This window comes from Ictalurus furcatus, chromosome 13, assembly GCF_023375685.1.
Source record: "Ictalurus furcatus strain D&B chromosome 13, Billie_1.0, whole genome shotgun sequence".
NCBI lineage: Eukaryota > Metazoa > Chordata > Actinopteri > Siluriformes > Ictaluridae > Ictalurus > Ictalurus furcatus.
The window spans coordinates 22675173-22688838 of record NC_071267.1 but is presented as its reverse complement, the minus strand read 5'-3'; the positions used below and the strand labels follow the sequence as shown (position 1 = coordinate 22688838).

The following is a 13666-nucleotide window of genomic DNA, read 5'->3' as shown; positions in this document are numbered from 1 at the left end:
ATCTGAGCAGTTGAGGGTTAAGGGCCTTGCTCATGGGCCCATCAGTGGCAGATTGGTGGTGCTGGGGTTTGCCCTTCCAATCAGTAGTCCAACATCTTAACCACTGAGCTAGCAATGCTCATGCATTCTAGCCAAGCAGACGCCACACTGAGTCTACTGAAAGTCAGGCTCAACTGAATAAACAGGTGGAATCAGGTGTGGCTCCTGCTTGATTGGAATGTAAACCTGCACCTAGGATAAGACTGGACACCCCTGGTATAGCCCATATGTTGTAATGTATTGTGGGTGGGACATAATGTGGTCTTATACTTGTAAATGTGTGTCAGTTCTCATGACTTGATTCGTATGGAAAATTAAGGTTAAGGAAGAGAACAGAGTTTGTGGTCACACCTTTTCTTCCTTGTTCATTCATATGAAATCAAACAAAATCCATCCATATCGTCCTTGCTTGTCTGAATTCATACTAAGCTTTAATAAAATCAGATTGTGTGCTGCATACACTTACGCCAAGCCACTGAAAGCGCAAATGGACGAAGGCATGATCCACTCCACTCTCTGCACCACTGATCACATATAGTTGCTCATACATGATTACAGCTCATATTTCTAACACTCTTTCCAAACATGTGAAAGTTTTGCTATAGACTGCAGTACTCTAGACTGGCCTAATAATTCTCTTTCAAAGTTTCTGAAATAGCATTTTTCACTCAGCGTTCAGTATTACAGTGCACTCTATCAATTCCATCTGCTCAGCATTGCTCATATGGAACATGAGCAGGACAGTTTTACTAGCAGGACATTATGATATGCCAAAGCAAACAATTATGCTGTTGTCAGTACATTATTACACATAGCTAGACTAAGAGTATTTAGATTTAATGTCAGCTTAAAAAAAACGGAATGTTCTCAGTTTCAAAAAAAGGCTCAATGTTCTCATCTGAAATATTAAAGTAGATTTCACTTTCCTTCTCTGGCAAATTTTACGAAGCAGAAACACTGACATCATACTCTGCTATAATTGGACACCTAGTATGTGTAGTGACGTAGTGAGAGGATTCGTTTAGGAGTCTTAACATGCTGTAGACACTGGAGGAGCCAATGTGTGCAATGCAGTGTTCCATACAGAGAACTATGACTTGGACTACAGATTAATTACACCCCTCTACACATACCACAGAGAACTGAATTGAAGTGTCTCTGAAATCCAAATGGATGTTTCAAAGTTTTTGTTATGGACACCAATAAGACCATATATCTAGAAAGAAAGATAACTTATATAGCGCTTATATATATATATATATATATATATATATATATATATATATATATATATATATATATATAAAACATTGGTTGGAGTTTATTGGTTTTGAATAGGGTGGAATTTGTACTAGGTGGCGGTTCTTTAAGAGAACTTCAATGCTGGGATATGTTGCTTCCTCGGACTGAGCAAGAATGTGATTCCATCTTTGTACACTGTTGGGGCTTCTGCATCAGTAGGAATAAGTAAAAAAAAAAAACTCTCATTGAAAACTGCCTTCCATATTTACTGTACGTACCTCACTAAACTACTGTCAGGTTTCTGTTGCATATCTCAAATGCTATTGGATGTTGTGTCAAGCAGTTCAACACTACATCAACATACATTACTAAATCTATACACAAAGTTGCCAGGTAAGTACATTAACTTTATAGCTACACTCACTGGACATTTTATCAGGTAAACTTTATCATTTATCAGCTATGCACAATGTGTTACCCACCTTCTACCCAGTCAATGAATGGCCAAGAACCACCACTGGACCTCCACTACATAGCAATAACCCTGTTATCTCTGGAACGCTTAAAGACTCTTTTTTGTTCAATGACTGCCTGACTGTCAGGATAATTTCCAAGTAAAAACTTTTTACTAAGAGTGTAGGTGTGTGTCCAGAGATTTCTGAACCAGTTCTGGAAATCACCGAAATGAGAACTGGTTTCTGCAGGGAAAATGACTGTTATATAAAATAACAAATGAAAAAAGAAAAAGTGCAGATCATATCTGACATTTCAGCATGCAGTGAAATTACAGCAATACTCAAAATCAAATATGGCGGAGGTTGAGTCTGAGGTTAATTGTTCTTAATAGTTTTGCTGTGTTTTGGAAATATGATGTTAATCATGCAGTTTTATGTTAATAAACCAGCTGCAAGTACAATGGTCTGCATATAGTATCTCGATGTTTTGTTGAATAGTGTGCATCTAGAAGTATGCACAAAATGCACACTTTTGACTGATGTAACAAGCTTTAGTTATTGCTTATTGCTTAAAATGTGTTTTACAATGAGGGGTTAGAGGGTTGGTCATTCTATGAATTTGCATTTGATCAATCAATACATTTGAGTACAACGAGTTCCACCTCAGTAGTTCCTGTTCTGCAGAAAAGAACTTGCGATAAAGAATAGACGAGAAAGGTTCTTGGAGCTGTGACCCACAAATAAAAATTGGTCCTGGTTCTTCTAATGCGGTGGTCACCAACCACTGTTCCTGGAGATCTACGTTCCTGAAGACTTTAGCTCCAACCATAATCGTGCCCACCTGACCTTCTAAATACTGCCTTAAGAAGTTCATGATCAACAAATACAGGTGTGTTTGATTTTGGTTGGAGATGAAACCTGCAGGAAGGTAGATTTTTTTTCTGAGTTCCTAAAAAGTTTCCAGTTATTTGGGTGGTGGAACTTACGACTGGAACCCAATCAACTGGAGGAACAAATATAAAGAATAAAGAGCTTAATTGGGGCCAGTATTAAAAGGATAACGTCATCTGAAGCTGCACAGCCATCAGCTCTAAATTACCACTTGTTATAATTACACCCTTTCAACATCATAGGTGGTAAATGAACACTGTGGTTTTATTCTATTCAAGAACCAGACTTTTTTCTCTGGCATGCTGCAAAAGCAGTGCTCAGTACATCTTGCACTATCGCACACAGAGACACTAAGACACTTTGTCAAGATCTGATTTCTGTCTCCCTCTTATGTTTAAGCGACAGGATTATGCTGCACCACACAGAGCACTGGAAGGAGCTTAAAGTTGGTAAAGCATTCATTTGGTTCTGCTGACAGCTCTCCCTGCTTTAAAATGGATGATTATGTAACAGCACCACCTCTTACTCTCTGACCCAGCAGTAACAGGAGAGAAATAAGAGGGACAAGGTGAAATATCTCCTCTCTCTGGCCTCAATTCCTTTGATAAAATACTGAAATTATTGGGCAAGTTCCATTTGGTCTTGTTTTTCCATTAATGGACACATTTTTCTCTGTCCCTAGATGAAGACAAAACACACTGGCTAGTATCCTGGAGCTAGAAAAGGCCATTTATACAAACACAACCCAAAATGTTTGCAGTTACCTTACAACACTATATATCTTACATACAATGCAAATACTTTATTTATTAACAAAATGCATTGTATTTTCATTACGATTAACTACAACTGCTTTTCTAGACGATGTTCAGCGAAATGTTGGAAATCAGTTGTTTTTCTTAGATTATTCATCCTTCCAATTTGACTTCACTGACTAGCTTCGTATAGGCACATAATATTCCCTAAGCACAGGTCAAGCCAAACTCACCAGGTCTGTCTGCCTGTCTGTCTCTGTATTTCCATTGGCTATGCTGCAAATCACCTGAAATCTCCTGGAGCATAGTTCTAGGAACCTTTTTTAGTCCCTGCTCAAGGGTAGATACTTGAATAGTTCTTACCTAGATAAAAAGCTGCAGATGCTGTACACCAGGAACTACTCAAGTGGACCTTGCGGTACTCCTTATTATCCTTAATCCTTACTGTATTGTATCAATACATCAAAAGCAATATCATTTTTATATCATTTTATAGGAGTAACAAACTGAAAAAACTTCATCATCATTTTCCTCTTAAAAAACAAACAAAAAATCTTTGCGCATGTGTATTTTGTAAATGCATTTAGTAACACACTGTTTGTAGCGAGTGGGGAAAAAGACTGGAGAAGATAGACTGTACTTTATTCATATGAGGTGGATTAGAACTATGTTAAAGTTAATATCATATTAAAGTAAGCAACTTTACCCCATGTCTGTTCAACCTCCACCATGTTTACAGTGTTTTTCCTTGCTTGCTGAAACATTGTACTGTTTCCCATTCTCTTCATTGTGGTAGAAAAACCAACCAGAAATTGTGTAGGCTCAATTTTGGAGCATTCCTAACCTCTGTAGAACCTCTGTGTCAGCAGTGAGGGTTATTGTTCTGGGGTAGGCGCTGTTTGTGAGTCTATTCTTTTGGCTCATGATGCTTTCTGGTCTGTAACACCAGAGACTGTATTTAGTGTCATGTCAGAGGAACAGATTAAGGCTCGCTTGGGAAGGTCACTGAGGATAGCACAGGCTTTTTTTCCTACAGATTTCTGTATCCAGATGCTCTGTTGCTGGGAGTTCTACTCCAATGACCCTTTGGGCTATTTTAATTACTCTCTGAAGGGTGTGTTTGTGTTTGTTCTTTTGTGCAGAAAGGCGGAACCATGATGTAAGAACACCACCTTTCCATAGTGAGTGTTTCCTGTCCGTCCTTGAATTTTTAAGATCCCAGGAGACTAACACTTTCAACCTATTTTATTTATGTGCATTACCCTAAATTCACACCACAGTGTCACTTAAGTGTCGAATCAAGGGTCGCATCAAGACCTCTTGACACAGCTGCGTTTCCATATACAGTACATTACTGGCAGGAGGAAGAGCAATCATGCACTCTGAGTTTGATCTTTTTTGGCAACTACAGCATTAGATCAATTATATCTAGATGTTCTTGAGTAACTGTTTCATTTGTCAGACACACTCCTCTCAGCCACGCCCCCTCTCAGCTACGCCCCCTCTCCACCAAAACATCATGGTCCCTCCTATTTACTAATTGCACTCATAAGTATCATAGTGTATAATCATTTTGCTACACAACTACAGGTTGCACAGTCATGATCCCCGCTGTAGATTTTAACAACATATAGAACGTGTGTGTTTGATATTTCAATAAAGTTTATGCTTAAGTTACACTCGTCTCAGCCACACCCCCACTCAGCCAAACTTTGTGATCTCTCCCAAGCACACAAGAGAAAAAAAATACGCACATAACACATACAATAAAAGCAGTGCTGTGCGCAGGCTCGAATGTGATCCTCTTCTAATGCACCTCTGATGTAGCTGATGTATATTTAAAATCTTTTTAAAATGGAATTCAATGAGGTCTTGATGTGCCATCTAACATTAAACTTGATTCTGTTGCAGGTCTACCCAAGTCCTTAAAAGGACTCACCCAGTTGAAGGAGTCATGATGCAGCCGCCTCTGTCCGCTGTCACCCTGCACCCACACCCCCGCTCGGGTGTGTCATGGTTCATTCCAAAGTTGTGTCCCAGCTCATGAGCCAAAGTAACTGCAGCTCCAAGGGGGTTATCAGAGTGGTCCTGAGAGGTGGAGTGAGACAAAAATAATAATAATAATAATAATAATAATAATAATAATAAAGAGAGAGAATGATAAAGCAGAAGTCATTATTAATTGCTTTTACACATGTTTACAGATAAATCAATGTCTTTGCAGCATAGCACCACACAAAACAGTTACTGTACACTCTTTCCTAAGAGCAATTACTTAAATTTCCAAGCGAGTAAACCCAATTACTACCCTGTGTTTGCTACGGAGAAGGGGTTAGGGGCAATTACACTCCTGCTGCCCTCCGAAGATTACATTCTTAACATCTCCACATATGCATTTGTTGTTGGTTTTTTTTACTGAATGTAGCAAAGTGATGTTTCACATGAAGGCGCTAATTGATAAAACGCAAGCACTACCAGCCTATGTAATTACTTTTTCACAAACCCATTAAAGAGGCATAAGTCATGATTTTTGCACTGCTGAAATGAAATGCACCATTAAGCAAAGACTCCAGAATAAAAAGCTGTTTCAGGACTTCATAGGGCTTTTTGTGTTTGTGTGTAGCCACAATATTCCTGAGTCCCATGATGCCTTGTGTGGAATATGAGTCCAGAAAATTGTCTAGTGTAAAGTGTAAACAAACATTATACTGGATGTTAATGCACTAATCATGGGGACCAGCCAAATATCCTCACAAGGTCAGAACTGTCAGATATTCCTATCCTTGTAGGGACATCTGGTCCCGACCATGATATAAAAACAGATACACACATAGTCCTTCATGCAGTCAATCAAGTTTTAAAAACATTTGTCATGAAATCTGACTGCAGAAAATGATAGAAAGCATCCGCTGAAAGAATGAATGTATAAAACATTCAGTATGTAAACATTTGATATCTTTTGGCACTGCTGAAGATTTTTTTCCCCCATAATTATTTATGTTGGGAAAAGTAGAAACAGCTCTCATTGTAGTCCAGCATGGCTCCAGCCCCAGAGTTTCCTGCCTGCAGCAACAGGAGTTTTGGAGGGGAAGTAAGACTGATGTGTGCAGTGAAACAGGCTGATCTGTAATGGACGAGGCAGACTGGCGCACGCTACCCTTTAATCATCCTGCCAAGGTTTGTGCATGTGCACCAAGCGAAAAGCCAATCAGTTGGGAACAGACTGGAACATGGGATAACCTGGGAGAGACATTTCAGCCCTGATCCGGAATGGCAGTTTCATCCTAGAGCTGCCAAGTCCTAATGACCTAATAAAGATCTGAAGTGAGAACAGGGCAAGGGCTCTATTACACAGCCGTATCCTCATCAGTAATCACTCCCACCAGCAAGTGTTCTTCCTCTCCGGTGGATATGATGTTTCCCCAGCCGACCGTTTGTTTGTTCTGCCTCATTAGAAGAGTAACAGCCGAGCCTCTTGTAATCGATACATTCAGGTGATTTATGAGCGGTATCTCTGTGCAGTTGGGCCGTAATGACTTAAGCAGGTGTATACAGGGTGGGGAGCAGTATTATAATCATATATATGAATATGCCTGATTTAAAAGAAAAGCAGATTAACAGTTAAACATTAAACAAAGTCAGAGTTGTAAAGTATACGGTATACATTAGAAGCTATCTGGGTTTTTGGTGGTGTATAATTCTTGATTCCATTGATTACAATAATTGTTGTACATTATCCAAATGTCATATGATTTTTTTGACAATTATTTATTATGCTTATTGGCATGTTTTTTTTGGCTGAATTCCTGTTAATCCTATTTAACATTTGTTTTTGACATTATTTTTGAATAAAAGTCATGTTTGCCTAGGAAAGTTCCATGATACCTTCAGGCATAAAGCCAAGAACTTCATTCATCTTACATTTTTTTTTAACCTTTTTGTTTTTGAGCATTTCAGAAACTATTGATCTGGGATTTTCGTGCATAGAAGCCTCTAGAGTTTACACAGAATGGTGTGCAGAAAGAAAAAAACATCTGGTGAGCAGCAATTCGGTGAGTGGATATGCTTTTTGATGAGAGATGTCAGAGGAGAATGGCCAGACTAGTTTGAGCTGACAGGAAGGCTGCAGTAACTCAAACACCCACTTTGTACAACCACTGTGAGCAGAAAAACATTCATAACACACAACAGGTGGATGAGGTAAGGTGAATGTTTTACAAAAGCAAAAGACCACATTGGATCCACTTCTGACAGCCAAGAACAGTAATCTGTGGCTATAGTGGGTACAGGTTCACCGAACTTGGACAGCTGACATTTGGAAAAAGACCCGGCGATATCTGGTAAATAAATATATACATCATCAACCACCTTCTACAGTTTTCAAAGCACTTTGCTTGCACAGGTTTGTGTACTTCACTAAATGTTTACTACACATGCATCACAGAATCAGAAAATTCAGAGAAAACTGTGAAAATGTCTTTTCAATGCACATAAGTTTTGTCTCACAAATGACAGAAATGTCACTCACCATGACAATGCCCCCCGACTGCTCGGCCGTACACATGCTCATGATGGGAGCCATGCCAATAGTGGTGCCCTGAAAATACACCCCACTGCAGATGGAGACAGAAATACAGATATACAAACTGATAAAACATGCATATCTCAGTACATCCAACAGCACTGTAACTCATCCTAGACACAATTTCATTGTATATAGATGCTTAAAGCACTTTTTATACAAATGACAATAAACTTGAAACTTGAAAGATCCTTTACACCTGGACAGTTCATTTGCAGAACTATGTAGTTTAGTGTTCCAAAAGGTTCAGGGTTGATGGTTGGCAGTTAATGTAATGGTTAGTGTTAATGTAATTGATTTCTGTCCCTTTTCTTGTACAATTCAGTATACTTTGTTTCATTCATTCATTCATTCTCCTTTCTGGTAGGGGTCATGGTGGCAGCAGGCTGAAAAGTTTAGTCCAAGCTTCTCATTACCCAGGCACAGATTTCAGCTCCTCCTGGGGTCCCCAGAGCTTCCCAAGCCAACAATCACATATATAATCTCTCCAGCAGGTCCTGGGTTTTAATTTCAAGGGATTAGTTTATCTAAGACTGTCAATCTTTGCCTGCCTCCTGACTGTTAATACACCTGACCATGAAGATGGCTTCATGTTGTCATTTTGGGCTGAGCACAACCATCTTACTCAAGTAAAGCCATATAAAACACAGATGTTGCTCATTGGTTAAGATGTTGGACTACTGATCAGAAGGTCATGAATTCACGTCCCAGCACTGCCATGTTGCCACTGCTGGGCCCTTGAGTGAGGCCCTTAACCCTCAACAGCTTTGTTGTATAAATGAGATAAATGTAAGTCGCTCTGGAAAAAGGTATTTGCCAAATGTTGTAAATTTAACTCTAATCTGGGCAGGGTAGATCTTTACTGAAAAGTGTACAATTTTACTACATTTAGTTTTTTCTAATAAACTGAACTTACCATGGCCACATTTGTGTGTATAAATAATCTTTAACTTGCACTTGCACTAGATTGTCCTCCGAGTAAAGAACAAGGCAAGATATTAGGATTTGTCTCCTGACCTGATAAGCTGGGCATTATCATGTGGTCTTTGTGGTAAAAGCTTGAGTTTCCTCCAGTCCAGGAACTCATGCAGTGTGGTGAATGGGTCCTGAGAGACAGGGCATTTGTCTGAGTCACTCCACACCTCCAAGCCTACCAGGGCCACACGGATATTCAGTGCTCTGTAGAACTGAAGTAGAGGGAGAGCTAGGTGTTAGCAGGCTCTTTAAAGCAATTATTTCCCAGACTCAGTTTTACCTCTAGCCATATACTGAATGTGCATTAAATTGTAAAGCCAATGATTAGCTTTCTGACTAGCAGTGATTAAAACTTCTCTATCTATATACAGTGTTGTGGAAAATGTATTTGCCCCTTCCTGATTTTTCTGTTTTGTATATATCTCATACTAAATAGTTTTAGATCTTTTAGATTTTATTTATTTATTTATTTATTTTAATTTATTGAGGCAAAAAAAGTTATCCAACATCTATGAACCATGTGAAAAACTAATTGCCCCCTTACACTTTAAATCTGGTTTTGCCCCCTTTAGCAACAATAACTACAAGCAAACACTTCCAAAAACTGGAGATCAGTCTTTCACTTACTTCTAGGACTAGGACTTACTTCTATGCTTTGGATAATTGCCTTGCTGCATAATCCAGTTGCACTTGAGTTTCCACTTACGGACGGAAGACCCGACGTTCTCCTTTAGGATTTTCTGGTAAAGAGCAGAATTCATGTTTCACTCAATTATTGCAAGTTGCCCAGGCCCTGAAGCAGCAAAGCATCCCCACACCATCACACTTCCACCACCATGCTTGACTGTCGGTATGATGTTCTTTTTGTGGAATCCGGTGTTTAGATTATGCCAGATGTAACGGGACGCCTGTCTTCCAAACAGTTCAACCTTCGACTCATCAGTCCACAGAACATTCTCCCAAAAGGTTTTAGGATCATCAAGGTGTGTTTTAGCAAAATTCAGACGAGCCTTAATGTTCTTCTGGGTTAGCAGTGGTTTTCACCTCGTCACTCTTCCATGGATGCCATTTTTGCCCAGTGTCTTTCTGATAGTGGAGTCATGAACGGTGACCTTTATTGATGCAAGAGAGGCCTGTAGGTCCTTTGATGTTGTCCTTGGCTCTTTTGTGACTTGCTCTTTTGTGCTCTTGGAGGAATTTTGGAAGGTTGGCCACTTCTGGGAAAGTTCACTACTGTGCCGAGTTTTTCCATTTGGAGATAATGTCTCTCACTGTGGTTCTTTGGAGTCCCAGAGCCTTTGAAATAGCTTTATAACCCTTCCTAGACTGATGTATTTCAATCACCTTCTTCCTCATCATTTCTGGAATTTCTTTAATCTTTGTCATAGTGTGTTACTGGGTAAGACCTTTTAACCAACTTCATGCTGTTGAAAAAGTTCTATTTAAGTGTTGATTTGATTGAACAGGGTTTGCAGTAATCAGGCCTGGTTGCGTCTAGTCCAGCTGAGTCCCATTATGAATGCAGTTTCATAAATTTAGGGGATTAGTAACTACGGGTGTAAATACATTTTCACACACGCCCAGTTGGTATTGGATAACGTTTTTGCTTCAATAAATAACATTATCATTTAAAAACTGTATTTTGTGTTTACTCAGGTTGCCTTTGTTTTATCTTAGATTTTGTTTTAATTTCTGAAACAATTTAGTATGAGACATGAACAAAAACAGAAGAAATCAGGAAATATAAAATAAAAGAAAATCCTTTTTTACAGCACTGTAAGTATTGATGTCAAATCGGACTATTAACACCTTTATAGCTATATTGTACTCCGTGAGGGCCTGCGCAGTCCCTTTATATAAAAATAAAGGACTTAATAGATGATAAGTAAAAGCAGGTGTGTTAGAAAGGAAAAAAAAACTTGTCACTATGTAGCGCTTTGGTCCTTTGCACATTACAGCAATATGCTGTGTTGACATTTAATTTGGGTTTACCTTGTCCACATAGTTGGCGATCTCAGCCAGCCTCTGTTTCACTTTCTCCAGATCCTTGCCCTGTTTCTGATACTGAAATAACACAAGATGCATGTTTTACGCTACTCAAATGAGGCATGTTACATGTGGCAAATAATTTTCCAGTGTCCAGTTCCAAGCTCCACTTCAGCACAGATGTTAAGGCTCTTTTTCATATTTTGGCAGCTTGGACATGCTGAGCTTGTTTTGGGCCATCAGCCGAGGGAATATAAAAGAGTTTGTACAGAATCAAAGAATGGAAACATTTCTTCCATGTTCTGTATGATTACTGCCTTTAGGGTTGTGAGTCATGGGTTGTAACTCTAATCAGAAACTGCCGAACCTTTAAGTCTCGTTTGCTTTTGGCATTCCAAGAAAGATTTGTGTAACATTATTCATTTTATTTTTCAGCACAACTAATGAAGCCCTACTTATGAGTGGAGAAACTTCTAGATTATAATACCATAAGTCTTGTCCCTTCGGGTTACCAATTTTCTGCTCTGGTTAAACGAGGTATGACCAAGGAGGATTCTCACTGCTAGAATGTTGACTGAATTAGAGGCACTATGATATATACAAGCTCACTGATTTGCAATAATGATCCTAAATACATTAGAATAGAATGTAAGTGTTTTTAAAAAACTTTAAAAAATATTTTTTTCATTTACTGAGTGCAGTAAGTAAGTACATAAAGGTTTACTACCTTATTTACTATTAATGTACCATCTCTACACTTGCTTTATATTTGTAGGTAAATCTAATACTTATTTTCTCAACCGACTGGTTAAGAGGGCTAGCTCTGTCCTGGTCTACCCTCTGGACAGCATAGAGGTGGTAGGGGAGAGGAGGATATTAGCTAAGCTGGCGTCTATCATGAGCAATTCCTGTGCTACCGCAGGTCCTTCATCCCCACAGCAGTCAGACTCTTTAATGCAATAACAATATAATGTAGCACCGCTAGCTGTTTTGCATCATCAACCTACACATTATTATTATTATTTGTTGCTCACCCCTCTATTGTTAACTGTGCAATAATCCATTTATCCATTTATGCATATAAACAAGTTGCTACTCATCTGTATATATTCAAATTTGTATTCATCTGTACATACATTGAGGTGTCCATAGTGTACATATTACCATTATTATTATTTTCTTACTACTGTTATTCTTATTTTTCTATTCCTATTGTATATATGTTTTTTAGATACTTTCTTTTTTTTCTTTTCAATTCTATTCCTATTGAATGTGCATTCTTTCCTATCTGTTTTTTTTTTGTGTGTGTAATTGAGCTGCTGTAACGAGGGAATTTCCCCAGTTTGGGATGAATAAAGTTTATCTTGTCTTATCTTATCTTATCTTATTTTGAGTTTATTCTGAAGAATACTAAGCATATAATTATCAGTGACTGTATAGTACTAAGGGGGGCAAGGTGGCTTAGTGGTTAGCATGTTTGCCTTGTACCTCTGAGGTTGGATGTTTGACTCCTGCCTCTTCCCTGTGTGCATGCATGTTCTCCCAGTGCTTTGGGGTACTCTCAATAATAGAGCAGGTGCGTTGTTTTAACAATGCATCCTGGTTGTGGCTCTACCCAACACCACAATACATCAGCATACATGTAATAAACCTGTAGTATACTTGAATTGATTTTTTTTTTTTTTTTTTTGCCTTAATCCATGCCATACTACAGATATACACACTTTGTAGATCACATGGCTATAATGAAAATGCATATAATACGTAACTCCTATGATACACATTTCTATGTTATTTTAGAAACTTTGTGAGTGTGAGAATGTTGTCAGTTATTTCCAGCATAACTTTTAGTATGATTTCTGTGTGTTTGGCCTTTGCTTTAACTTTAGCCCTTGACTCCCAATTTGTAGCCGATTTGAAATGGTGTAAGGGATAATGTTGCAATGTTAGCAAACAGGAAACATCTGATATCCACAAAAGGCATCTACCACCTGCTAATGTGCTTAACTTTGAGTTTTAAGATCAGGTTAAACTTAACTGATAATGTTACAGTAAACTCTACTGAAAGAACTTTATTCTTTCATAGGTAATGTAAACTCAATGGACACACAATACACAAGAGAAATTTTCTGCTGTTGATGGGAAGAAATGCATCACTCTCTTGACATTTATTTAAAAGCATATTTCCAACAAAGTATGTTTAAGACTTTCAAATTTTGGAAGCTGTATGAACTTTCTAATAATCTGCACAAATGCACTGATAGGTCAGACTTTGAATTTAGAAAATGGCAAGAGAAAGTACCACCTGCTAGTTTCAGCTGGAACCGATTTGTGAAAAATCATTTTCAAGTACTGCATTTAGAAGACATGAAGTGTAGTTTTAAACAGACAAATTAGGCAAGGGTCAAGTAGCTGCAGCTGGAGGTCTTCTTTTCCTGTCACAGTCCAAATTAATGACACTAAAGTGCTACTTAAACAATCCTTCACCCAAATGAGCCACATGAATGAACTCCCTCCTTTTCTACAACCCCAATTCCAAAAAAGTTGGGACGCTGTGTGAAATGTAAATAAAAATAGAATGCAATGATTTGCAAATCTCATAAACCCCTATGTTATTCACAATAGAACATAGAAAACATGTCAAATGTTTAAACTGAGGAAATGTACCACTTTAAGAAAAAAAAACAAGGTAATTTTGAATTTGATGGTCGCAACACGTCTCAAAAAAGTTGGGACGGGGC

General features: G+C 38.4%; 1 protein-coding gene across 2 annotated transcripts in view; it reads right to left on the bottom strand.

Annotated features, from left to right (window-relative positions):
- LOC128617533 (disintegrin and metalloproteinase domain-containing protein 12-like) overlaps positions 1-13666 on the bottom strand; it is a 128081-nt gene that overhangs the window by 32522 nt on the left and 81893 nt on the right. For both annotated transcript variants that reach the window (XM_053640685.1, XM_053640687.1), the window contains 4 exons: positions 10932-11003; positions 8982-9151; positions 7911-7995; positions 5322-5470 (listed from right to left, as the gene is read on the bottom strand). In XM_053640685.1, the coding sequence (XP_053496660.1) occupies positions 5322-5470; positions 7911-7995; positions 8982-9151; positions 10932-11003 (476 nt within the window). The remainder of the gene's footprint in view (positions 1-5321; positions 5471-7910; positions 7996-8981; positions 9152-10931; positions 11004-13666) is intronic.